The sequence below is a fragment of the Gossypium hirsutum genome, chromosome D12, assembly GCF_007990345.1.
Source record: "Gossypium hirsutum isolate 1008001.06 chromosome D12, Gossypium_hirsutum_v2.1, whole genome shotgun sequence".
Lineage (NCBI taxonomy): Eukaryota > Viridiplantae > Streptophyta > Magnoliopsida > Malvales > Malvaceae > Gossypium > Gossypium hirsutum.
In genome coordinates, this window is record NC_053448.1 from 59,602,967 (window position 1) to 59,630,579 (window position 27,613).

A 27,613-nucleotide genomic window follows, 5' to 3' on the forward strand; every position below is an offset into this window, starting at 1 on the left:
TAAAAGGCAAATAGACCCAAGGTCTATTTGGGCTGGACGGCAGAGGCATGAAATCAGCAAGAAAGTAAGGAGAATTAAGGGCAAAATTGGAAAATTGCAAAATTTGCTTAATAAAGTTAGGACCCAAGTGGAATTATCTAGATTTCTCTTCATTTTTCTGAATTCTCATCAGCTAAAACACCATGGAAGGGATTCTTCAAGCTGGTTCTTCATATTTTTATTACAAGTAAGTTCAATTCTTGACTATTTCTTGAAATTTTTGTATTTTTATGACTTTTACAACTAGGCCCACTTGTTAAATCCATTAGTTTTTGATTTTATGAAAGAAGTTGAAAGTTGATATGAATATGTGCTGGAAGTATATGATGATTTAGCATGAAATTAGAGCTTTAAATTGTTCATATGCTGATTTTATTGAAAGAATTGAATAGAAAGTGAATGTTTGGGACCTAATAGTAAAAGAGTTTGAAGATAGAGTTATATGTGGAAATTCTGAATTTCAATAGTTGTGTAACAACTTATAATGTCTAGTAAAGTACTAATTGAGAAAATTAGATTAATTGAGGGGTTAATTGAGAAAGGACCGAATTGTATAAACTGTGAAATTTGGGGCAAAATGGAAATCAACATTTTGCACTAAAGCAGTTTTGGACAGCAGCAGTATTGTAACTTTGAAAAATCACCAAAATTGTAGAGATTGAATTAGAGGATGAATAAAATATGAAACTAAAGCTTATTGAGTCTAGTTTCTTATAAAAGAAATGATGTGAGCAATGGAATTGTAAATCATGAGATATAATAGATTTTGTGAGACAAGGTCAGAATGAATTCGGGTTCCCCTGTTCTGACTTTGGAAAATCATTAAAAATTGTACAAAAATGATTATGAGTTATAGTTTATATGGTTAGAATCCTTAATGAGTCTATTTTTAGAATAAACAAGCTAAAACATCATCCGAATTCTGTACAATGAGATAATTAATTTTTAGTGAAGAGTGGTCGGAACTGTCAGACAGCGAAACAGGGGAAACTTTAAAGAATAAACTGTACTATTTGGCTGAACAAAAAATTATGAAAATTTTATGGTTTGAAGATATGTGAGTCTAGTTTCAGGGAAAATTAACGGATCTTAATTTGGAGCTCTGTAGCTCCGGATAAAAATAATTTAGTGACTCTGACTCGGATAAACAGCTTTGAATATACATGTTAGTGAATATTGAAATTATGGTTAATGTTGTTTAAGTGTGTTATACACATTAAGGATGTGGAATGGAGAGGAGGAGGAGGAAAATTGGGAAATATATGAATGATTCGTGTATAAATGGTCATATGTTTGATTATAACTCATAAACGATGAAATATGAATGATGCTTATTTTTGTGCATTGTTGGTCATGGTTTAAGCTCATGTGTGAAAATAAAGTTTCATAGTATGTGTGTATGGTATATTCAGTATATGATTTGGCATGAAATAATACCATGAATGGTTTATGAATTAACACATGTTGGTAAGCCTGATATATGAATAAATGATCAAATTGAGCGGAACGCCGGATTTGAGTACTTCTGATCAAGTGACAAAGTGATAAGTGGTAGCTTTAGCTACACTTATCTGATCAAGTGACAAGTGGAAAGTGATAAGTAATAGCTTCGGCTATACTTATCTGATCAAGTGACAAAGTGATAAGTGATAGCTTCGGCTACACTTATCTGATCAAGTGACAAGTGAAAAGTGATAAGTGATAGCTTCGGCTATACTTATCTGATCAAGAGACAAAGTGATAAGTGATAGCTTTAGCTACACTTATCTGATCAAGAGACAAAGTGATAAGTGGCTACACTTATCTGATCAAGAGACAAAGTGATAAGTGGCTACACTTATCTGATCAAGAAACAAAGTGATAGGTGGCTACACTTATCTGATCAGGGACAAGTGATAAGTGATCATACGTAAGACCATAGTTATACTATGGCAAAGTGAAAGTGAAGTACTCAATTTTCCGTGACCGTTCCCTAATTTGATTAAGGATGGTAAGTGACAAATGGGCCCAAAAGAATTAAAGTAAATGGATAAGTGGTAGTGTATTTATATCAGGACGATGTTGTTATTCAAACTAAAGTGATATTTTCATTGCTAAATTGAGAATTTCATAAATGTGTTATTGAATGGTATAATCAATAAACATTGAGTTAAATGGTAAATACGTATTAGTTTTGAATTTGATGTCATTGAATTGTACGTGAAATAAATGGAAATTTCTAGTGATATGATTTAAATTATGAGCATGAGAAATTGCGAATTGAATGAAATGGAAATGAAGCATTAAATTGCATGAGTATGTATCGGGTCTCGCAGGCCCTAATTATTATGATTATAATATTTTGAGGATATATTGTGAAAAGTTATAGAAACATGTTAATTATTTTTGAAAGTTTTAATTTTGATGAAATTTTATAACTCGGTTAAATACGTTTACAAGTGTATGTGTTTTGGTAATGCCTCGTACCCTATTCCGGTGTTGGATACGGGTAAGGGGTGTTACATTTAGTGGTATCAGAGCTACGGTTTAGTCGGTTCTCGGACCAAACTTAGCATATGTGAGCCTAGCTATACATGCCACGTTATTACTCTTGATGATGTGATATCTCCGGGCTCTAACGAAATTGCTTTGTTAAGACAGAGATGATTTTCAATCGAGCTATTTTCGATAATGCTAAAAATGATATTGAGATAAATGAAAAATGCTCACGTTATGTTGGAATTTGGAAAGGTAAGTATAAAAATTTGTGATATGGATGTGTTCATGTATGAAAAGAGATGACTATAAGTTTAAAAAAAAAGTTTATGTTGTGATAAGCTCATCCAAGTATGTTGGTGATTATATAATGCTATGTGCTCAACATATTTGATTAAGTGAATATGATAAGCAAATTTACTTAAATAGATGGAACGTGTGTATGTACATCTGCTTGAATAAGTGAAATTAGTATGTTCATATGATAGAATCTTATGTTTAATTGTTAAATTAAAGATAATAAGATATTTTGTTTTATGTCTAAACCATGAATATTATAATAGTATGAAAAATTGAATTGGAAGTCAAATTGAGTAGAACGCAGGAATGAGTACTTTCGTTCAGTGATATGTGATGAATTGACGGAAAAGACCATGGTTTGACCATGGCAACATGTGAACATGTGATTATGTGATTCCGTGTAAGACCATAGCTGGGCTATGGCATCGGTAAGTGATATGTGATTCCGTGTAAGACCATAGCTGGGCTATGGCATCGGTAAGTGACATGTGACTCCGTGTAAGACCATAGCTGGGCTATGGCATCGGTATGTGATTTGTGATTACGTGTAAGACCATAGTTGGACTATGGCATCGAGAAAACGAAGTACTCAATTCCGTAAGACGTTCTCTAATTTGGCAAATGTCGGTAAGTAAAATAGAAGCCAAGTATTGGAATTTAATTAGATATTAACATTGAGCTTGAGTAAGTAAATTCGTTGTGTGAAATTGTGAGTGACAGAAAACATTTGTAATAAATAGATGTGTTAATTTGCTTGGAATGAATTACGTGGTTTTGATGGTATTACATTGATGATGAATACAAAATCATATATATATATATGTATCTATGAGAGCAAGTTGAAAGATTTATGACTTCACCAACACCCCCTTATCAGTATTGTTCTATGACGAAAATTATCTTGATGAGACAGATATGTTTTTCAACTGAGTTAATTCTAATAGTATAGAAATAAATACTAAAATGTTTGAGTGAAAATGTATTAATTATGAGTTGAAACTCATAAAAGTATGGATCAAAGAATAAAACATTTTTTTTATTGATGAATGTTATAATTATACAAGCATATGAGTTATGATATTTGGATTATGATGTTATATAGAAATTTTGATTGTGAACTAGTGATTTGAGTTAGAATTTTGTGTTGAGAACAAAAGTGATTAAAAGCAAATGTTTATTAAATGCTTTGAGAATGTGAACTTAGTAATGAATTTGCTATTTGTGATGGTATGTGTTATGCGCATTTATGTGTAAGATAAATTTGAGGCTTTACTACACTCACCCCCATATTAGTAAAATGTTACAATGAAATTTGTGAGATTTTGGTTGAATAAGCTTACGAGTGTAGTGTTACAGAAGTTCGTGTACGGAAGAATAATAATGTGGTCGGAAAAGTGAATGAATTAGAAAATGAGGACAATATAAAAAGAGAGAAATATTTGATAGTTCTGAAAACTACTCAGATTATCAAAATGGATATCATTCTATATGGATTGTAATTTTTCGATACTTTGTGTAGCTTCAGATGCTAAAATATCACTATCTTGATTTCCTTATGAATCTATGTGATTATCTGTAAAAGATATGAAAATCCAAAATCATGTGCGAATTTGAAATATACTGTGGAAGTAAATCATTAACCTACCATCTGGTAAGATTTTCGGGGACGAAAATCCCTAAAGGGGGGAGAGTTGTAATAGCCCGATTTTAGGCTTAGTCGGAACAGTGGTTTCGGGACCACAAATCCGACGAAAAAAAAATGTAATGGCTTGAATTTTCAGAGGTGTCGGAACGGTGATTCGAGATCACTAAATTCGACAAATGGGTAGAAAATATTATTAATTTAGTAAGTATAAGTTAAATATGAAGTTAGGAAAATTTTTGAAATAGTGAATAGTGCACTAGAAATAAATATTAAAATAATTAGAATCGAAATGAGGTATCAAGACCTCGGGGATTTTAAACTGAGCCATAAATATTTTTATAAATATTTATGGAGTGTTAAAAGTTAGTATTAAAGTTTCGTTAAGAAATTTTAAAGTTCCGATAATTAATTGAACTAAAAGGACTAAATTGTAACAAATGCAAAATTTTGGGAAATGATTAAATAGCTTAAATGATAAAAGGAAGAGGGCTTAAAAGGCAAATAGACCCAAGGTCTATTTGGGCTGGACGGCAGAGGCATGAAATCAGCAAGAAAGTAAGGAGAATTAAGGGCAAAATTGGAAAATTGCAAAATTTGCTTAATAAAGTTAGGACCCAAGTGGAATTATCTAGATTTCTCTTCATTTTTCTGAATTCTCATCAGCTAAAACACCATGGAAGGGATTCTTCAAGCTGGTTCTTCATATTTTTATTACAAGTAAGTTCAATTCTTGACTATTTCTTGAAATTTTTGTATTTTTATGACTTTTACAACTAGGCCCACTTGTTAAATCCATTAGTTTTTGATTTTATGAAAGAAGTTGAAAGTTGATATGAATATGTGCTGGAAGTATATGATGATTTAGCATGAAATTAGAGCTTTAAATTGTTCATATGCTGATTTTATTGAAAGAATTGAATAGAAAGTGAATGTTTGGGACCTAATAGTAAAAGAGTTTGAAGATAGAGTTATATGTGGAAATTCTGAATTTCAATAGTTGTGTAACAACTTATAATGTCTAGTAAAGTACTAATTGAGAAAATTAGATTAATTGAGGGGTTAATTGAGAAAGGACCGAATTGTATAAACTGTGAAATTTGGGGCAAAATGGAAATCAACATTTTGCACTAAAGCAGTTTTGGACAGCAGCAGTATTGTAACTTTGAAAAATCACCAAAAATTGTAGAGATTGAATTAGAGGATGAATAAAATATGAAACTAAAGCTTATTGAGTCTAGTTTCTTATAAAAGAAATGATGTGAGCAATGGAATTGTAAATCATGAGATATAATAGATTTTGTGAGACAAGGTCAGAATGAATTCGGGTTCCCCTGTTCTGACTTTGGAAAATCATTAAAAATTGTACAAAAATGATTATGAGTTATAGTTTATATGGTTAGAATCCTTAATGAGTCTATTTTTAGAATAAACAAGCTAAAACATCATCCGAATTCTGTACAATGAGATAATTAATTTTTAGTGAAGAGTGGTCGGAACTGTCAGACAGCGAAACAGGGGAAACTTTAAAGAATAAACTGTACTATTTGGCTGAACAAAAAATTATGAAAATTTTATGGTTTGAAGATATGTGAGTCTAGTTTCAGGGAAAATTAACGGATCTTAATTTGGAGCTCTGTAGCTCCGGATAAAAATAATTTAGTGACTCTGACTCGGATAAACAGCTTTGAATATACATGTTAGTGAATATTGAAATTATGGTTAATGTTGTTTAAGTGTGTTATACACATTAAGGATGTGGAATGGAGAGGAGGAGGAGGAAAATTGGGAAATATATGAATGATTCGTGTATAAATGGTCATATGTTTGATTATAACTCATAAACGATGAAATATGAATGATGCTTATTTTTGTGCATTGTTGGTCATGGTTTAAGCTCATGTGTGAAAATAAAGTTTCATAGTATGTGTGTATGGTATATTCAGTATATGATTTGGCATGAAATAATACCATGAATGGTTTATGAATTAACACATGTTGGTAAGCCTGATATATGAATAAATGATCAAATTGAGCGGAACGCCGGATTTGAGTACTTCTGATCAAGTGACAAAGTGATAAGTGGTAGCTTTAGCTACACTTATCTGATCAAGTGACAAGTGGAAAGTGATAAGTAATAGCTTCGGCTATACTTATCTGATCAAGTGACAAAGTGATAAGTGATAGCTTCGGCTACACTTATCTGATCAAGTGACAAGTGAAAAGTGATAAGTGATAGCTTCGGCTATACTTATCTGATCAAGAGACAAAGTGATAAGTGATAGCTTTAGCTACACTTATCTGATCAAGAGACAAAGTGATAAGTGGCTACACTTATCTGATCAAGAGACAAAGTGATAAGTGGCTACACTTATCTGATCAAGAAACAAAGTGATAGGTGGCTACACTTATCTGATCAGGGACAAGTGATAAGTGATCATACGTAAGACCATAGTTATACTATGGCAAAGTGAAAGTGAAGTACTCAATTTTCCGTGACCGTTCCCTAATTTGATTAAGGATGGTAAGTGACAAATGGGCCCAAAAGAATTAAAGTAAATGGATAAGTGGTAGTGTATTTATATCAGGACGATGTTGTTATTCAAACTAAAGTGATATTTTCATTGCTAAATTGAGAATTTCATAAATGTGTTATTGAATGGTATAATCAATAAACATTGAGTTAAATGGTAAATACGTATTAGTTTTGAATTTGATGTCATTGAATTGTACGTGAAATAAATGGAAATTTCTAGTGATATGATTTAAATTATGAGCATGAGAAATTGCGAATTGAATGAAATGGAAATGAAGCATTAAATTGCATGAGTATGTATCGGGTCTCGCAGGCCCTAATTATTATGATTATAATATTTTGAGGATATATTGTGAAAAGTTATAGAAACATGTTAATTATTTTTGAAAGTTTTAATTTTGATGAAATTTTATAACTCGGTTAAATACGTTTACAAGTGTATGTGTTTTGGTAATGCCTCGTACCCTATTCCGGTGTTGGATACGGGTAAGGGGTGTTACAAAAATAGTACTTTTGACTCCAAACGTACTTTTGGAAGAAAAGATGTACTAAACAGTTGCTTTTTGCTAAAATTTTTAGCATTTCTGTAGAAGAGAAGCTAAAATTTTTAGTTTTTCCTCTCCCAAAAGTACTTTTAGTGCTTAATTACTTTTTTACCCCTCCAATAGTATAGTACTTTTTCTTTTTTTTTCTTGGTGCTTAATTACAAATGAGCTAAAATCATTAATTAAAAATAAAAAATATATTTTTTAAAATATTAATTACAAATATTTAATGGTTATATTTAAATATTTAAAATATAGTTTATATATTCTAATTAAAATTTATAAATAATTAATATTTATTGCTTAAAAATATTTAAAATTTATATTTCATATATTAAAATATTAACAACAAGTTATAATAATATTTTTATATTCTTACTAAAATATAATAATATTAACTAATTTAAATATTATTTAAATGCATGTTTGTTACTTGATAATAACATGTCTAAAATAGACATTTTATTTCTCAAAAATACTTTTTGGCAGCAATGCTAAACACTCAAATTTTAAACCAAACTTTTCAAAAATACTAACCCTTAAAATATCTATTTAATTCTATATATATTTGAAATTCTTTTATTTCAGATTTGATTTGAATCAAAGATAAAAAAATCTATTCGATTATTGAATGATATATAATGCGATACAGTCAAAACAATGTATTACACTAAAAAAATACCTCATTTATATATTGATCTCATTTATTTATTTTAAATAAAATTTTAAAAAATGATGTGATTTTTTAATCTTGAGAGATTACTCTATATATGAAATAATCATCCAATAAGCTGTTTCGAAGTTTTCTTAATATTTTAGCCATATTTTAAATAATCAATTTCAATGAACATCCCAAACCATATATATGTAAGCAAATTTGATCGACAAACTAATGGAGGAATGTCCTAATTAAAACAAGCTTAGTTATACGTATCAACAAATAATTTCGTACGTGCGTAGGTCCTGAAGTCGCACGTGCTCGTTCCACTGATTGGGATCTATATTTATCAGTGTATGGGACACTAAGATGATAACGATACATTGTAGAGCTAATTTACAGCCGCTAACAAATATGGAAAAGCCTCCTCTAAGAGATTATACCGCCACGAACGCCGCCAGTGCACCTCCGCTACTTAACACACTTACGCCTTCCCGCCGTACAAGCTCAAACCGTGCCTTTGCCGCAGTTTACACGTGTGCCATCGTAGCCTTGTTCTACCGCCATACACAAACACTCCTCAGCTCCAAAACCCTAGTTTCTTTCTACGTAACCCTTACGTTGTTCGTCTCCGACCTCATCCTTGCCTTCAACTGGGCTAGCGGGCAAGCTTTCCGCATGCGTCCGGTTTACCGTAAAGAATTCCCCGAAAACCTCGAAAAGGTGGTGAAAACAAGTGATTTACCGGGGCTGGACGTGTTCATATGTACGGCAGACCCGTACAAGGAGCCTCCAATAAGTGTGGTGAACACGGCCTTATCAGTGATGGCGTACGATTATCCGACAGAGAAGATATCGGTGTACGTATCGGACGATGGAGGATCGGCTTTCACTCTCTTTGCTTTCATGGAAGCTGCTAGGTTTGCTGCCCACTGGTTACCATTTTGTAGGAAGAACGACATAGCGAAAAGGAACCCCGATGAATATTTTGCGACCGATTATAAGATGAGTTCTGAAACTGAAGATATTAAGGTAATCCCCATTCTTAAATTATCTAACTAACTTAACTTATAGTTACTGCTATGATTAGAATCCACGTCCTTTGTCAAAAATATATATTTTTACTAGTCCAAAAAATAAAAATCTGAGTGGAGATTGCTTGAATAGGAAAAACATAGTAGTGTTTTCTCCCCGGCAAGCCAATGAAACCAAATCCATCAATAAAGGAGGCAAAGGCCAATAATTCCACGCTTTAGCTGCAAAAGTTGGGAGAAGCCAATAAGTACGAAAAGGTTGTGGGTCACGTTGTTCTAATTGTCCAGTGTGATTTTAGGTACGATGCAAATAGTACAAGAGTTCAAATTATGTTCTGCATTGATTGTTATCAATTCATGTTCATTTATAAATTTGTAAGTCCACTAGCCATAAACAGCAAAGAGGTCTAGAGAAGGCTAAAAACAAACCATCACGGGTCAGTCTCCCAAGTTGCCAAAGAGCACACCAATTAGAAGTCTACCTGTAGCAAGGGAAGAAGTCGACCCTACCTATCGGCTATCACCCGACAAAATCGATCCCTTTCCTTCACCAATTTTCCATCATTTAATGGTCAGAATTTCCTTCAGATTGACAGAATCAACAAACAAAGAAGTGAAAAGCTTCATGAGTTTTAACCAGACCTTTTGGGAAATTAAAAGAACCATGAAAATCTTTTATTAAAAATTATATTATATTTTTTCTATTCAATAAATAGATAAATTAATTCGTGAGATAAAAAAGTAAATTGATTTTTCTGTTAAATTTTTTTATCTATTTATACGGTTAAAAATTAATCATTATGTGTTAGCATAAAGTATACATGGTACGTTATATGTTACTGTCAATTATTATGTCCGACACGTTAGTTTTTAATTAATACAAAATAATAAAATTTAAAAAAAAATCAATTTACTTAATTTATTAATTATTTTAATATTAGTCTCCCCAACAAGTGTACTTGGTTAATTACTTTACCCTCAGTTTAACAATTAATGATGAAAGTTCCCTCATAATCCCATTCTCTTTTTTAATAATATATTATCATCAGTTGCAACACAGAATTAGAATATGGTTTAAAAATAATATCTTCAAACCCTATGTAATAAGAGTGTTCATTATTCTAGTTTGAATTAAGCTAAATTTAGATTTTATAATATTACTGTAAGTAAAAAAAAAAGTTATGTATGTAGGGCATGCAGCTGTCCAATATTAAATACGGACATCTTGAACCGAACAAAGTTGATCTCTTTAGGCCCTGTACTCTTTCGAAAGGATGCAAAAGCTAATATTTTTTGCCACGCGGTTCGATACTAGAAATCAACCTTATCCCGATTCAATTCCACTGACCTCACACAGTCTGAGCATTGGATATATTAGATTTTTTCTCTAATCTCGAGAAATGGATATATTAGTAAATTTTTCTACGCATTTCTAGCGTCATTATTATTATGTATTTTCATTTTTACGAAGGCAGAGAGAGATAGAGGATAAATCATTCACCGTAAATGCTCGAATATTTGTCGAAATTAAGTCTAATAAAGACAAATATGGATATTGATGTCAGAATTACTAATCAATATGTTGCAAGTCTTCTGTTGGTGACCTTAATTTATACCAATGGAAAATGTCCACGTACTCACACTTTGCTAAGCCGCAAACCACCTAATTTAGAAAGAAGCATTATATGAAACAAAAATATTTTTTTTTCTAACCCATTAATTCGTGAAATATTTATTTATTTTTCAATTTTGCAGATAATGTACGAAAGCATGAAAATGAGAGTCGAACACGTCGTTGAAACAGGAAAAATTAGTGAGGAATACAACACCAGCGATGAAGTCCGTCAGGTTTTCAGTCAATGGAGTATTGATGGATTTACCCGTCAAAATCACCCCACAGTGATCCAGGTTCTCTTTTTACCTCGAAATTAATCACCGATGAACAGCCGATCATACTGTTATAACCTTGCAATACTGGTACATGATCAGGTTTTATTGGACCAAAATAAAGACAAAGACATCACAGGCAATTGCTTGCCCAACCTGGTTTATGTCTCTAGGCAAAAAAGCAAGACATCCCCTCATCATTTCAAAGCCGGTGCACTTAATGTCCTGGTATATATATATATTATGCTCTCACTGAATGATTATTAATTCAATTACGATTAATTATGTTTTATCTTGTTCTTTTATTTTTAAAGGTCCGAGTTTCTGCTGCCATGACCAATGCACCTGTTATTTTAACCTTAGACTGTGACATGTACTCCAATGATCCCACAACACCTCTCCGAGCTCTGTGTTATATTTTAGACCCTGAAATGCAAAGCAATTTGGGTTACGTTCAGTTTCCTCAAGAGTACCATGGGCTCAACAAGAGTGACATTTATGCTTGTGAGCATAAACGTTTGTTTAAAGTTCATCCCGTCGGCTATGACGGATTATGCGGCCCTAATTATGTAGGAACTGGCTGCTTTTTTCGCCGGCGAGCTTTGTGCGGCGGCCCTTCAACTTTGATTTTACCGGAAATCGATGGTTTATGTCCTGATTCTGTCGTGAACAAGCCCTTAACTGCCCCATCGGTTCTTGAATTAGCACACCATGTTGCTGGATGCAATTATGAAAACCAGACCAAATGGGGGTCTAAGGTAACTGAATAAATTCAACTAATCTATAATTTTCAACAGTCCTGTCCTAAAAAAATATGATGTTCTGTTTGCAGATTGGGTTCAGATATGGATCACTTGTGGAGGACTATTACACAGGCTATCGTATGAAATGTGAAGGATGGAGGTCCATATTCTGCTACCCCGAAACGGCAGCCTTTTTAGGAGATGTACCCTTCAACCTTCTTGATGTTCTCAGCCAAAACAAGAGATGGGCAATTGGACTCCTGGAAGTGGCGTTTTCAAGATATAGTACCATAACATTTGGTGTCAAATCCATGGGGTTGTTCATGGGTTTAGGTTATTCATACTATGCATTTTGGGCCATTTTGACAATCCCAATCACTACGTATTGCTTACTTCCTCAGCTTGCTCTCCTTAATGAACTCAGCATCTTCCCAAAGGTCTCAGACCCATGGTTTCTCCTTTACATGTTCCTTTTCCTCGGAGCATATGGGCAAGACCTGCTGGAGTTTGTGGTCGATGGGGGTACAATACAAAGATGGTGGAGTGACCAAAGAATGTGGATTATGAGAGGGCTTTCATGTCACGCCTTCGGATTGACCGAGTTCGTGGTCAAGTCCATCGGCATTCCCGCCGAGGGTTTCAACGTGACCAGTAAGATCATCAATGATGAGGAAAGCAAAAGGTACGAGCAAGGGGTGTTTGAGTTTGGGGTACCGTCGCCCTTGTTTGTAACACTAACAATGGCAGCAATAATCAACCTGTTATCGTTAATCATCGGACTGGTACATTTTATCGTCGATGGCGGTAGCAATAAGGAAGGGCTTGTTATGCAGTTGGTGTTGACAGGGTTGATTGTGATGAATTGCTTGCCGGTTTATCAAGCCATAGCGTTGAGGAGTGATAAAGGGAAAATGCCTACTAAAACTACCGTTACGGCCACGTTACTAGCATCGGCTGTTTATGTAGTGGCTTCTCTGTTTCTCAAGTGATTATGCTATAGTTGTTGTATTTTAAAAATCTTACTGTTTTAATTTAAAAACGTTAATCAAATTATTATGATTATTGCGAGTTTCAGTTAAAATTTATCAACTTAATATATTTATTTTCTATCAATCATATATCACGTTATTATTGCATTGAGATTTTTAAATGAAAACAATTGGATGACTTTATTTTTTAAAATTTTATCAAATTATTGGGCTAAACCTATTTTAACAGATTCAAACCTTAAATTTTTTATTTAAAATCCAACGCTTTGTTTTATTTTTAAAGAAAATATATTTCCATAATTAAATATTAAAAATAATTTTATATGTATGATAAATACATATATACTAATTGTCCATAATCTTTCACTTCGATTATCATTCATAATATACTTTATATTAAAATATTTATGGCGATGACTAATTGTATTGGACTGATAAAGATATGAACTCTTGGCTGTTAGCATATGATTTGATGGATATAAAAAGGGATCCATGTGCCTTGATCTGTATTATTAAGTTAAACCATGTTTAGTTAATATCGTATTAAGTTACATCCTTGATCAAATAAAGCGAATATGCAATGTACTTGGCAGTCCATATTCAGACAAAGAAGCAGTCAAGCACCCAATAATCGTGTTACTTAGTGGGCAATAATTAAAAATAAAGTTGCATCCAAAGCAACCTCCAATAAATTATGTAATAAGAGATTCGTATATAATTATACCTTTTCTCCATTGGGTAATAGCTATTTACTATTTTCATGCACATATACATTTTCAAAGGTAAATTGATACACGTAATAAGATGAATGTGATCACATTTAGAACTTAATTTCAAAGCTCTTTTTTTTTCTTCCATTAACTTGGTTTATTTTTATGGCTTTCTTGACGGACAAGTTAGACGATGTTAATGGTTGTATTGTTTTGGCTTGTAACGTGGCATATAGTTCGTCATATTTGATTAATTTTGGCTTTCGACAGCAAGTACCTAATTATGGGGATGCTAATCTAGATGCAGATGATGTATGCTTGGACTCGGTCATGTCAGATCATATAATATCAAAATGCAAATATGACAAGTTTAATAAGCCTAAAAAACATTATAACAAAAATGGCAGAGAATGTTAAATTCATATATTTTACTTATAGTTTAAATTTTGTTTGGCCCGTCGGCTTGCTTGGAGATGGCTCGTCTTAATATTCTCCCTTGACCTTGGAACCCTTTCGGTGGGTCTTAACTTGGGCCTAGGCTATTCTAAACTACGGATTCCTGGCCCCTTTTCGCCATTTTGTGACCAACAGTGGTCAAATATTATAAACGAGATTTCCAAAGGGATTCTTGAATTTGGAGTATCATCCCCATTGCAACAATGGCAGCATTAGTCAACTTATTCTCATTCATCCGGGGGGCGGGGGACAATTTTAGTTTTAAGTGGCAGCAGCTTGGAAGGCATATGTTGGCAGACATTATTAGAAGGGTGCTTTGTTGTAAATTGCTTCCAAATTAATGAAGCGATTGCGTTGAGCAGTCACAAAGGGAACATGGCTTCCCAAATATCACTGCAACATTTCTAGCTGTTGATACAAAACATGAGGTCCGCCTACACGAAAAGGCATTAGTGGTGGTTCTGGAGAGATTTGGAGAAAATGTTTAAGTTCTGAGATGATTTTGACAGAGCATTATCGTGTAAACGCGTGTGCTAAGATGCAATAGGAGAAGCTTCCAAGTGAATCTAATGTGACTCTGTGATAAGTCCGTGTGATATATGCGAGGTGCTTCTTATGAGCAAGACATCTCTTCTGCCCTTAGTTAGGCGAGGCGGAGGCTCTTCCTTGATCCAGATGGGAGATGGTTGAGTTGGCGAAGTGGTTGTAAACTCTTTACATCGCATCCTTGCTTCTCTTTTCAGTATCATACTCTCTGCAGCTTTTATTTTCCCTGGTCTAGTGTTCTATGGGAATTGTTGGACAGTAATGTGTTATATATTTTCTAGGGAATTGGCACTTTCAGATATTATGTGAAGGGCAAACACAATGCATGCCATGGTTCACTAAACACTAAGAGCATGTTTGGTTGGGGGAATAGGAATGCATTCCCCCGGTGGGCCCACCATCAAACCAACGTTTGGTTGGCTGTAATTGTAATACAGCCTTATTCCATTCAGCCTCTATTACGTGAGAAGCTGTAATAGCCATTCTTTGCCTTCAGCACTGAATAGTTATTACGTTCCGCTCTTTTTTTCCATTTTCCAAATTTTGCCCTCCTTCATCTTCTCCTTCATCTGCGTCAAACTCTCTACACAATTTCTGCCCTCAAACTCTCTTGCCATATTTCAGATATTCTCCTTCATCTTTTGCCATAGATCTGTAACTTTCTCTCCTTCTGTTCCCATATTTCAGGTAATTTTTAATTCAGATTCAGATTTCTTGCCCGTCAAATAAAAATCCACTCGAATCACTTTCCACTTTCCATAACCAAACTCAAAATCATCCAAAATCAAAAAAATTCAAACATAGAAAAGCAGAGAACTGAGAAATGGCGATCGGAAGAGAAGATGTGGAGATTTTAAAGCCCAGAATTGACAAAAGAGAGTATCGGAGGATCGTCCTTAGAAATTCCCTTCAAGTTCTTCTTATCAGCGATCTCGATACCGACAAGGCAAATTCCTTTTTCAATTCCTTCTTCACTTTCATTTCATTAGCAATTCCATTACTATTATTGGCCTTTCTTTTTTTCCTAATTTCTTTGTTTTTTGATGTTACAGTGTGCTGCTTCTATGAATGTGGGTGTCGGTTCCTTTTGTGACCCTGACGGCCTCGAAGGCCTTGCCCATTTTTTTGGTATTGCTTATCTTTTTCATCCGTTTATTTTATCTTCCATTTGTATTTGTGAACTGTCTGGAAATTTTTTGTTCCTTTTTTACTTTAAATTTTAACAGTATGTGACTTTAGTAATTTTGTTCCTCATAGTGTTATTGATACAAACCTTTTAAACTATAAAAACATCAATATTATTTTTGAAGCATAAATAAAAGGGGTGATTACAAATTCTTGGTATCTTTTTTGCCAAAATATTTCAATAATACTATAATCACAGAAATACATATAATAGATAAGAAATCTTAATCTTAAACCAATTGAACATCAAATTTGAAAGGATTCCTGTAAAATGTATGTGATCTAATAACTAATTATTGTTAGCTAACTTTGAATAAAATTAACTTCAAAATTTTTGAAGAGATGCCATAAAACAAGAGGCTTATAGTGAAGTAAAATTATTTGTATGACCCGGCTCGACAGCCCGCCCGAAATATGGGAGGGTTTGGGTAAAAATATAGGCTCGAAATATGGGCTTGGGCAAAAAAAACGAGGCCCGTTTAGAAAATGGGCCGGCCCGGCCCGATATAATAAATATATTTATTTTTTAAATTTTTTTAATTTTAAAATATTTCTAAAATAATTTTTTTTAATTTTTAAATTTTAAAATACTTTTTAATTTTTTTTAATTTTAAAATATTTTTAAAATACTTTTTAATTTTTAAAATAAATTTTTGGTATTTATTAAAAAAATAGGCCGGGCCGGGTCGGGCCTGGGCTTATATTTTCCAGGGCCGGGCCTAGGACCCAGACCAAAATATTTTTATGGGCCCGGCCCGGCCCATGAGCACCTCTATTTCAGATAGTTTTCCTTTGATTTTATTACGTAGTTCTTTTTTCCTGATTTACAGCATGGAGGCAGCACAAACGCCTTCACAGCTTCTGAGATGACCAACTATTTTTTTGATGTCAACACTGGTTGCTTTGAAGAGGCTTTGGACCGGTAGATGTTGTTTGTGCAGTCTTTCTTTAGCTCTCATTTTCATCAATGTTCATTTAATGTATGTGAGATTGGGTGTTTTCCTGTCACTTGCTCTCTAGGTTCGCACAGTTCTTCATCAAACCATTGATGTCAGCTGATGCTACCATGAGGGAAATTAAAGCTGTCGATTTTGGTTAGCTTTTGGTTCTTGGTTTACTTTACACATGGATTTCCTCTATTTTAATCTATAATTAATCAACACTATTCTCTCTCTTTCTAGAGAACCACAAAAATCAACACTATTCTCTCTCTATTTTAATCTATAATTAATCAACACTATCCTCTATAATGAATCACCCTTTGTCTTCTGGAAGATTGCAAGATCTCAACTCTGACTATTTAAAAATGTTAATCAATTTTTTCTGGAAGAAATGGAACCTGGAATTGATCCCTATTCCTCAATTGCAACTTTAATATTGTTTGTGAGTCCTCTCCCATCAATGCTTTTTATGGTGTTAATTCTTATCACTTTTTCTTTAATGATCAAAACCAAAGCCCAAAAACTATTGTCTTAGGAACATCTTGTAATGTTTTCCATAAATCACTGTTGAAAATTCCATATCTGTATGTGCTTGTCAAGTTTAGATTCTCATTTAATACTAATTTGGTGTTTGGCTGGAATTCACAGAGAAACAAGTCACTTACTAACATGATTGATTCCTCAAAGTGGTGAACTGAGCTTATGTTTGGAAGTGTTCTTTCATCCTCTGATATTGATAGATGAGGATGATTGGATATACCCTGTCATTAAGGGCTATTCATCAATTGTTTCCTCTTGTCCTGTTAAGGATTTATGGTGTGCATGGTTATTGTGGTTTCATTGCTATTTTTGGAGAGAGAGACTTGTGATTATTAAGCACACTGGGTTGCAGTTCATATTTGAACAATTGTTTGTGAGTTTGAATGCAATCTAATCATCTCAAGTGGTTGATTTATGCTATTAAAATTAATTAAGAATTGATGATTGTTGGAAAAATTAGCAAACTTTTAGAAACTTCCCAATCTTTGTCTTTCTTGAAAATAAATGAGAATGTGTTTCTTGCTTTTAGTTGAGTAGAAGAAAATTTTGATGGATTATGGGTATTGGTGGTGATCAAATTGATTCAGAACTTTTATTTTGTACTAGTTTGCACTTACTCCCTAATCCATCTCATTTGAGTTCATGTTAATATTCTTCAATGGTGAACCTTTTAGATGTATTCCTATCTGGTTTTAATTTTTCCTTCTATGCAGCTCCAGAAACATCTAAGCTTGGAAAGTCATCCATATCATAAATTCAGCACAGGTTAAAAACCTTTCCTAGTTGATCTTCCTTCCTTCTCTCCGCTCTTCTGTTAAGTTGAATTCTTGCCTAAGCAGGTTATAAGGCATACTTTCTGCTTTATAGTCAATCAATTAACCTAGTGATATTGGATATTGGGTATATATTTCCTTTTGCAAATATGCATGTTATGATTTTCAGGGACAAAGTTCTTTGTAGTTTGTGAACCTGGGACACAGCACATGGAGGCTCTCTTGAAAGTTGTTTATGAGCTCTACGCAGATTATGTTTTGAAGAACCCCTTCTATGAGATGGAGATGCCCATACGATTCGAACTCTTTGACATCAACCTGACACAGGCAATACAGAAGGATCGTGTTGCGCTTTTGGGGCGATAAGCTGTCCTGGAACCTTTATCTTACCAAAATGTCACCATCTCTTATCTTCATCCGTACACTTTTGATGGAAGATTGCTATCAAGTTTGTATACCTGTGTATTGGGATATCATCAAGCTCCTTTGTTTAGCTCATAAGTGCTGAATTATTTATAACATATGATGATTTCTGGAGTTGCTTCTCCCAATTAACATTTATAAAATTAATGAAAAAATCCTTTGAATTATTTGTTTGCTATTGTTTTTCAATCTTTATCTAGGAAGAAGTTACAGCAGGGGATATCTTATGAATGAAACCTTCATAGTGAATCATTTGCATTCATTCAAAAATTAAATTATATATATTATGATTTTAGTATTATATATTATGATTTTAGTAAATTCATATAAGAATATTTAATATTAAGAATTTTATTAAATTATATATTTTTATCTAATTATATTTAATAATAATTTTAAATTATATTTTGTAGTATTATATATTATGATTTTGTAAATTCATATAAGAATATTTAATATTAAGAATTTTATTAAATTATATATTTTTATTAAATTATATTTAATAATTATTATTTTAAATTATATTTTATATTATTATATATTATGATTTTAGTAAATTCATATAAGAATATTTAATATTAAGAATTTTATTAAATTATATATTTTTATTAAATTATATTTCATAATAATAACTTTAAATTATATTTTATAGTATTATATATTATGATTCATATAAGAATATTTAATATTAAGAATTTTATTAAATTATATATTTTAATTAAAATATATTTAATAATAATTATGTTAAAATATGATTAAATTATTTATTATTGATATTAATAATATTATTAAAATTTAATAACAATAACAATAATCATTTACCTAAACAAATTTCTGCTAAGGGTATTCTAGTCATTTTAGTTTTTTCCCTTATGCTATTACACCTCCATTCCATTCAACTAAACACAAAATACTATTACGTCTCTATTCCATTACATTCAAACAATTGAATTGCTATTACGTCTCTATTCCATTACGCCTCTATTCTAATACAGCGAACCAAACGTGGTGTAAATAACAACTTTCAAGAATCTTTCTCTGTTAATATAAAAAAACACACTTCTTCTCGGGAAAAAGTTCAACCATCAATAGAACTTTCTTTGAGCTCTCGTATAATCGCAATATAGATGCATTGTATGAGCCATTGATTACACACAACTCCTCAACTTTGCAATATGACCAGTGCACCACGGATTAGTATTTGGTATGAAATAGCAATATCTGAGCCAAAAATGCTAGCATTTCCTAGACTCGCTTGAAGTTCATCAATCATTTCAAACATACAAGCAAGTTGGTTGGGAATAACACCAAGTATTCAAGCACCTCAAATAGCCAATCTATCAATATGCCCTTCAATGAGTTTTGAAATTCCATTTCACCTCAGTGCAGCAATTGCAAATATACTTTCTATAGTCAAATGGTCCATAAAATTTTACAAAAAGGAAACAAACTCCAGAACTCAAGAAACAAAAAGGATCCATAAAGAGAATTTAAATCACAAAGTTGAAAGAACTATTTCTTTCCTAATCAAATTCATCTCAAGATACAGACATGTAGGTACATACCAATCTAATTATACTTCCTCTTCCTTATCTTGAAGCTGGTTGAGCGGATAACATCATCGTCTGTATTCAAGGCCGCTTCGAGAGCCGTCATCGACTCAGGTTTTGTAAAGTAGGTAAAGAGGAGGTAAATGCCATCCAAGTATGTGTTGGTTTCCCCAGCTTTATTTTTCTTCTTGATGCTGTAAGCTAATGGGATGACCCCTCTATTAAATACCTCAATATACATGCCACCACCGGCGACAAGAAGCTGCAAAATGGTCACCGTAAGGAAAAGCATAAGAAAAATTCTACAATAACATGTCACTAATCCTTTTTCCCTTCTAAATATTGTGGAATTCTTAAGTCTATTTTATTAAATGCCACATTTTCAGAACCAATCTCCGATAGATAAAATTAAATCAAAAGCCATAAACTTTGCAAAAATGTAATCACATTCCATACAATTCTCAACTATATTGTCTTAGCAACCAACTGAGATGGTAATTTACAGAACATTACCTCCTCGTACTTCTGGGTAAGAGCAAGCCTTTCATCTTCAGACATGTCGGGTCTCAAGACGGCCATTGTCTCGTACTGTCGGAGGCCCGGTGGGCATTGGGGTTCCTCTTTATCCTCCAAGGCGGTTATGCCAGAGCCGGGTTGGGAAGGCGGGTCATCATCGGAGCCGAAACCACCCTCAAAGAATGAGCCGGAGAAGTCCAAGGTCTGGGCTTTGACGGTTAAGGTTGAGGGGTGGTTGTCTCTTTTGAGGGAAATCAGAGACTTGAGCTTTGGCAGGATAGGTTTGAGGCTGTGAGTGAAGGAGAGGACGGGTAGAGGAGAGAATTGGGGGAGAAGATGGGGGCAAAACGGGGAATTGGTTAGAGCAGAAGTTGGAGATGCCATTTTGGCTATTGTGTTTATGTGAGCTCCGCTGAGGTTCAGCTAATAGTGAAAGAAAGAACAAGGAAACGGATAAGGAAAGTTGGCTCATGGGGGAGGGGCCAGTGCACGCTTTACGCTGTATTTTTTGGTTGGGCCTGTGCCTATTCAATGGGCTATTCCCAACCTTTTGTTATCCATTGGATTCTTTTTATGTATATTAAATAACTTGATATTACCAACTTTTTGTTTCCGTCAGTTCCAAATTAATTGCCACAAATGAAAAATGAAGGAGATGATCTCGTTGATGTCTCACCTAATCGAGTGCCGAATGGCTACATATACTTAGACCATACATGATTTATAATCTCATTTGATCAATTTAGGAGATAATTTTATTGATATCTCATTTTATCACACGACTACAAACATATATATTATACATGACCTACACATATGAAGATCTTGTTTAGTCAATCTTAAATATGACCTTGCCATTGACGACATATCATCTTACCAAATGTTGCATGGGTAAGACACTTGATCTTTACGTGCCACAAACTTATCACATGAGATTTGGGGATATATAACACTTCTATCATGATTCCAAGTAGAGTTCTCAACACAAAAGATGATTAAGAGAAAAAGAGAGCTCCTCTCCTCCTTCTTTGAGAAGATCATTTATGACTCTCAATTTCCGAACAAATCATTAACTCATATTTATACATTAAAACAATAAAAAAAGTATATATTTTTCAATTCATCCTCACATCATGATTTTCACCATCTTCTCCTTGTTGTTTAATCACCAATCATTGACTTCCATCACAAAGGGGGAAAGGAAAATCTGTCCTTGACCACCCATAAATTAAAGTGCCTATACATATAATATTCGTTTTTCAAAAATATTGTGACCCTTGTCATATAAAAAGCAATGTGATATTAATAATGGGATGTCTAAGAAAATAAAGGGAAAAAATAAGTTTATAAAATTATCAATAACTCCAACCGTCCGATAATGAGTTTTCAATCAGCATTGAATGGCACCATCACGGCCCGACTGCCTTGGTTCAGAACAGGTCAAGCCGGCAAAGCCCATTTCCTTCACTGCCTTTTATGTTCGTTGTTCCCACTACTTTCCGGCAATTCCTCAGCCAAGATAATTAAACAGTTAAGCCCCTGTGACTCACAACTTAAATGCATGCCCTGCTCTTCCGTCTAAAGTCAATGTATTCCTCTTTGTTATTCAAAGTCAAATATTAAACTTACCCAAATAGAGTTGGCACAGAAATCATGACTCTATCCAAATTACTTTAACATGTTGGATATTATTTTTTGGTCCTAAATGAAACAACTCTTAAATTATGAAGTAATTATGAAGCTGTACAATGTCTATTTTGGTGGATGGGTTGATGATGATGATGATAATTGACATGAAAGTGAAGTCCAAAGCTCCAAATTTATTGCACAACTAAAAAAGATGCAATAAAACAACGACCAAAATAAATATTTAGCTAAATCACTGCTCTCTCATCATTATAAATAACTCTCACAGCTTAACATTTAAGCACCAAATTAATGGTTTACTTCTAAAATAAGGCAACTCACATAGTCATTTTCATGCAATCTACCAAACTCATGTATCCAATTAAATTCATCCATGAGAGTTAGGTAGTTATCTAATTACTTTCCTTTCTCAATTTCAGCCCCCATTATAGGGGCGTAAATTAGGACATGTTTTCCAAAACGTTTTTTCCTCTTCAATTAGTGGGGTACCAAAATGGAGAAATAATCAAACCCACCACATGGCCGACATCTTGGCTACTTCTGAAAAAAAAAATTTAATAAAAACATCAAATCCTTTGTCCTCAGCTATATGGATTTTTTTATAATGGCTCGCATGTCATGTAATATTTGACAACTGCTGAAAAAGTTTTGCTGATTGTTGGTGTGTTGCTTTCAAAACAGTAGACTATCCTTACAGCTTATATAATACTTTACAAAGTGCAAACCTTAAAGTTTGAGGTTTCCCTGCCTTGTTAGCATTCCCATATTGGGAACAAGAAAAACCAGGTGAATCCTCTTTGTTTCATGGTCTCAATGCTTTTACTTGTTATTTTAATTCTGCTATTTTTGTACAGTTCTTTTTATTACTTGGACACCTGAAAATTTTCCCAGGTTTCAAAATCAAAGGAAAAGTATGAGTTCAGTTTCTGTTCCTCAAGAATCTTCCCACAGTGATGAACTGTTAATGCAGCAGGGTTTGCTTTTTTCAGATACTCTTAAGGTGAATTTTGCTCTGACCTTGTTTGCTGTTCAGTTTTGATATTGATATCAATAGATATGAATTCACTGTGTAATTGAACTCTTTCACCTCATGAACCATTTTTCTTTTTAGGATTTGAAAAGTTTAAGAAAACAGTTGTATTCTGCAGCAGATTATTTTGAAAGAACATATAACGAGGAAGAACAGAAAGAATTGTAAGTCTCATGAGTAACATTGCTTTAAAAACTAGGGATTGAAAATATTTAAAACCTCTCTTAATCGGTTTTGACAATGGAAACAGAGTCGAGGATACTTTGAAAGATTATGCCATTAAAGCTTTGATCAATACTGTGGACCACTTAGGTTCCGTAGCATACAAGGTTAACAATTTTCTGGATGATAAGATGGTTGAAATTTCTGGGATGGACCTTCGTTTATCTTGCTTGGAACAGGTATCTTTTTATATATGCAAATGCTTAAAAGTTTTCGAACTCGTTTGATTTTCTGTTTCGCATCGTCGCTTATGGTGGATGGGACGGTAGCGGTTGCGAACATGCCGAGAGTTTGTCAGCTTAGGGGGTCTCTCTCAGCAGTCATTAGTGTTTGAGGCACACAACAAGCACCACAAGCGGTACATCTTTCCAGTTGAGCAGACCCTGAATGATGTTGCCGAAACAATATTCGAGTTCCACCCCGATAGAATGCCTGCTAGATTAGACTTGCACCAGTTTAATAATATTGGTATTGTTTATCTTCATGTTCATATTCAAACTTTTCTTGTAAGGCAAGTAATTGATGATGTTTCGGTTTCATGCTATCGAACCCCAGATATTCAAGCAGTAGCAGCAGAAACCCCTTCCGAATCCATCACGGATGCATTCTACGCGTTACACTCTCCACAATCTTTGCCAAGAAAAAGCCCCCAGTTATTTACCAGCATTTCAATGAACCAAAGACAAGGTAAGTTCGAACATTGTTACAGTTATCTGTTGGAAGCAATTTGGTGATTGCAATTATGTTCCTTTGAAACCAGAGAACCGGTCAAACTCTCCTCGTCAGTTTCTGCTCCCGCGTTCTGGATCTGTTATGCAGAGATCATCATCTCCGAGCCATTCGAATGCTAAAAAACGGGTACCAATCGAAAAACCTATCATTCATCTATGGGACAATTCATGAGCTTGCACCTTTGTATATGTTTTGGTGCAATTGAGTGTTAAATTTAAGATAATTTTCTCTGATTCGGACAGTGGCCGTCGGAGCCTCGGAGAACTGTTTCAATGTCCACTTCCCTAGCTGAAAGAGAGAGGGCTAAAGATATGGAGCAATATTCTAGCAAAGGCAAACGTCTCCTCAAGGCTATGCTCAGCTTGCGCAAATCCAAAAAGAATGTCACATTGCACAAATTCTTGGATGAGAATTGAGAACAACAATGTTATACTCAAACAATTCATTCAACATATCAGACATTACGCAATTGGAAAAGAAAGAAATATACTATAAATTTTAGTTCAATTGATTCATACTGTATGTCAACCGAACCTAAATATCTTTGGTTGCAAGAGCTTTTTCAAGTTATAAGAAACATGTTTTTTTTGAGAGAACCCTTGGCATTGGGTTATTTAAGATGGGCCACATGATTATGAAACTAAAATCTCTTCATAGCCCGTACATTAACAAAAGAAATAAAAAAGGAGACAATAATAATAATAAAACATGGCTTGATAAGATAAAGTATTTGGTAACAAGAGCTGCTTTGTTTAGCACCATGTCTGTGTCAAGATAATGATCATAACCCCCAAAAAAATGTCTCAATGGGTTTCTTAAGTTGCTCTGGTGGTCTTCTTGGGATCATGGTTGCCATTAACGACCACCTCAGATAGGTTCACTTCCACCTTCGTCTCTTTCCTTGCTGCTATTATTCTCTTTGTGGACTCATAGTATGTGGCATACAACAACAGCTGCGCTAAGCTAAACAATGTGCCCAATCCATTTGGAACCTGAAAGAAAATTAAAAAACCAAAAACCTCATTATAGAAACCAAACATATATATCGATTTTCAAAAAAAAAAAAAAACCATATTCAGTGTTCAATTTGACCATCAATGGGTCCTATTTTGATTCAGTGTAAGTCACATGGATCTTGTAATAATTTTCAGCTCATTTTCCCCTTTCCAAAAGTCCTTGTTTCCTTGCCTTTCCAAAATAGAAACGGCATAAAAGGCATGCACGTGAAAAAGAAAAAGAGGTGGCTAACCTACCAAAACAGTACAAAATACCAGCTGCCCCTCCCATTCCCATTACCAGTCCACAGTTTTTGTTGTGTTGCATAAGAGTATACAAAGGCTAATCCAGTCCAGGATCAGAGCATGTCACTGGCTTTATTGAGGGCCAAGGTCTATATATATCAACTAATTAATAATAATATCGAGCAAGGAAATGGGTCACTTCAGTCAAGGTTGTCATATTTACCGAATGTTGCATGCAAATATTCCATTAAATATATGATCATAGTACCAACATGGTTAGTTTCCTAGGAGAGGAAAATCAAGAATAAGATGCCTAGTAATAGGGAAAAGCTTAAAAGTTATATATATAATGGAGAAGGCCATAAATTCACTTTTTTTTAATAGTGACACCTCTATTGTTTTGCTTTTCTTTATAGTTAGTTGAAATGAAGCAGTCAAAAGAGAAACAAAAAGGTATTGAATTTTGTAACTTACAGCAATGAATGGGTCAAAAGGGAGGAAAGCGTATGTAGTCCATGCAACACCATTGGCAAAGGAAGCCAGGGAGAGAAAAAAGGGCATATACTCTACGCTTTTTGTTGAGATCACCAGTTTCTGCACCACCATTGTACATAAATTAGACCACTCGTGTTTGTGTTTTAAATTTATTGAATCCCACCTTTTAAAAATGATTATACTAACTAATTAAATTAAATTTAGACTGATAAAACAATAACAAAATTCTACAAATTAGGTAACTATAAGAATGGTCCATTTAAGGAAATGACAATGCAAGTTCTATGTACCTAGCGTCCACTCAAATTCAACAAACTGAATTAGCCTTAGTAAACGAGCTTGAACTAAATTAGTCTAAAAATATATATACTAACCATGACGGATAAAGGCGAAGCATACATCATGATATTGAACAAAATTGCGATAATTCCGACGACCATGGACCGGCGTTCAGTGGTGTGAGCTAATGTGAGAACCAGAGCAGCGACAAGGGCCATGAAAACTACCTCGACCAACGCGATCAGCAGCACTTTGAGTCTCTTTTTCTTGTCATGGCAAAAGATCAAGAAGAGGGTTAAATAGACGAGCTCAATGGCGGTCCCTGCACCATTGATGGTGATAACCAGGGTGCTGTCGGGATGAACCAGAGGCAGGCCATAAATGACCCAAACCATGCAATTGATTAAAGTTGCCAGGTACGGGACTGGGGAGTACTGTTCCACTGACCCTTTCTTCCAAATCCGAACAAAAGTTGGCCTGTCAATTAAATGAAATCAACTTCTTCTTCTTCTTCTTTTTTAAAAAAGCACACATTAATTTAAGCTTAGATTTAGAGAAAAAGTCACTGAAAGAAGCTTACACAGGAGACAAGAAGAGGAAGAGAGAGATAACGTTCCCTGCAAAGAAAATATACTGTCATATTTAAGGAGACAACGTCGTATGGTGTCCCTAAATTGTATGTTAAAATAACCTACCTGTGATCCCAACTACATTTCGGATAGTGCTGACTAGGTGAGACACCATGGTTATCTGCTGTAAAGCAATGAATGAAACAAGGAGGAGGACAGAAGAGAGTGAAAAGAAGATCAAGATTTTCAACTTTAAAACATATATGGATGACTACGAGACGTCATGGTATATATAAAGAGAAGAATCTGAAAATGTGGGAGGAGAGAGGGGGGCGGGGTTCAATGCGGTTTGGGGCTATCTTATGTGAATATGGATATGGCAAGTATCTAAAACTGGTTGGTCATCACGCCCTTGCATGACATGTATGTTTTGTATGTAATAGTCGGTCGTAAATTTTGCAATTTATAAAACGCTTGAAGAAAAACTGCCCAACAAAACCCATCTCAATCCCCTTTTTTTTCTTAGGTGGGCTTGTTTGAGGACGGCGTATCTTGACGCTGGGGGCGTGCTCGATTCTCGGTTCTGTTGGGTTGGGTATTTTAATTTTTTGAACCATTTATAATTTTTTATTTTATTTTTTTAAGCTTTCAACCAAATAAAATATAATCCATGTCTCTTATATTGTTATTTTTAGTTACTTTCACCATTTTAAGTACAGAAAATCTTAAATTAATTGTACATTAAATAAAAATAAAACAATTTTACTTATATTTTCATAAAATTTCTCAACATCTCGATTTTCTTGGCACTGCATTCGAGATTCCCATAAAACTCAGCCAGGAACAGTGAATTGTTTTCTTCATGGTTTTTAGTATATAAATGGGTTAGCCAAATGTAAATATTGAATGC

At 33.9% G+C, this 27,613-nt stretch overlaps 4 protein-coding genes and 1 long non-coding RNA gene across 7 annotated transcripts; 3 read left to right on the top strand and 2 right to left on the bottom strand.

The window, feature by feature from the left end:
- Window positions 1-1,284: 1,284 nt before the first annotated feature.
- On the top strand, window positions 1,285-12,921 carry LOC107947180 (cellulose synthase-like protein G3). Of its 2 annotated transcripts, none has more exons than XM_041107496.1 (5): window positions 1,285-5,176; window positions 10,985-11,137; window positions 11,219-11,344; window positions 11,431-11,874; window positions 11,949-12,921. In XM_041107496.1, the coding sequence occupies exons 1-5, from the start codon at window positions 4,931-4,933 to the stop codon at window positions 12,846-12,848; spliced, it is 1,869 nt and encodes a 622-aa protein (XP_040963430.1). In that variant the 5' UTR covers window positions 1,285-4,930; the 3' UTR covers window positions 12,849-12,921. The 2 variants fall into 2 exon arrangements, with proteins under 2 accessions (XP_040963430.1, XP_040963429.1); XM_041107495.1 differs by lacking the exon at window positions 1,285-5,176 and adding an exon at window positions 8,503-9,227.
- Window positions 12,922-15,610: 2,689 nt separating this feature from the next.
- On the top strand, window positions 15,611-18,589 carry LOC121224347 (uncharacterized). The gene is made up of 5 exons (XR_005921962.1): window positions 15,611-15,688; window positions 16,576-16,667; window positions 16,766-16,839; window positions 17,940-17,991; window positions 18,169-18,589. It is a non-coding gene; the product is annotated as an uncharacterized lncRNA (long non-coding RNA).
- A 1,179-nt stretch (window positions 18,590-19,768) lies between these two features.
- Window positions 19,769-21,040, bottom strand: LOC107947179 (30S ribosomal protein S6 alpha, chloroplastic). The gene is made up of 2 exons (XM_016881753.2): window positions 20,486-21,040; window positions 19,769-20,234 (listed from the first exon to the last, which is right to left on the bottom strand). The coding sequence occupies exons 1-2, from the start codon at window positions 20,870-20,872 to the stop codon at window positions 19,992-19,994; spliced, it is 630 nt and encodes a 209-aa protein (XP_016737242.1). The 5' UTR covers window positions 20,873-21,040; the 3' UTR covers window positions 19,769-19,991.
- A 1,627-nt stretch (window positions 21,041-22,667) lies between these two features.
- Window positions 22,668-24,715, top strand: LOC107947176 (protein ABIL2). 2 transcript variants are annotated; one of them, XM_016881751.2, is made up of 8 exons: window positions 22,668-22,921; window positions 22,990-23,135; window positions 23,247-23,329; window positions 23,416-23,566; window positions 23,657-23,855; window positions 23,943-24,074; window positions 24,148-24,245; window positions 24,362-24,715. In XM_016881751.2, the coding sequence occupies exons 2-8, from the start codon at window positions 23,049-23,051 to the stop codon at window positions 24,533-24,535; spliced, it is 924 nt and encodes a 307-aa protein (XP_016737240.1). In that variant the 5' UTR covers window positions 22,668-22,921; window positions 22,990-23,048; the 3' UTR covers window positions 24,536-24,715. The 2 variants fall into 2 exon arrangements, with proteins under 2 accessions (XP_016737240.1, XP_016737239.1); XM_016881750.2 differs by having other exon boundaries at window positions 22,763-22,921; window positions 23,027-23,135.
- Window positions 24,589-27,111, bottom strand: LOC107947178 (bidirectional sugar transporter SWEET7). Its single transcript, XM_016881752.2, has 5 exons — window positions 26,830-27,111; window positions 26,715-26,751; window positions 26,230-26,611; window positions 25,835-25,954; window positions 24,589-25,111 (listed from the first exon to the last, which is right to left on the bottom strand). The coding sequence occupies exons 1-5, from the start codon at window positions 26,876-26,878 to the stop codon at window positions 24,935-24,937; spliced, it is 765 nt and encodes a 254-aa protein (XP_016737241.2). The 5' UTR covers window positions 26,879-27,111; the 3' UTR covers window positions 24,589-24,934.
- Window positions 27,112-27,613: the final 502 nt, after the last annotated feature.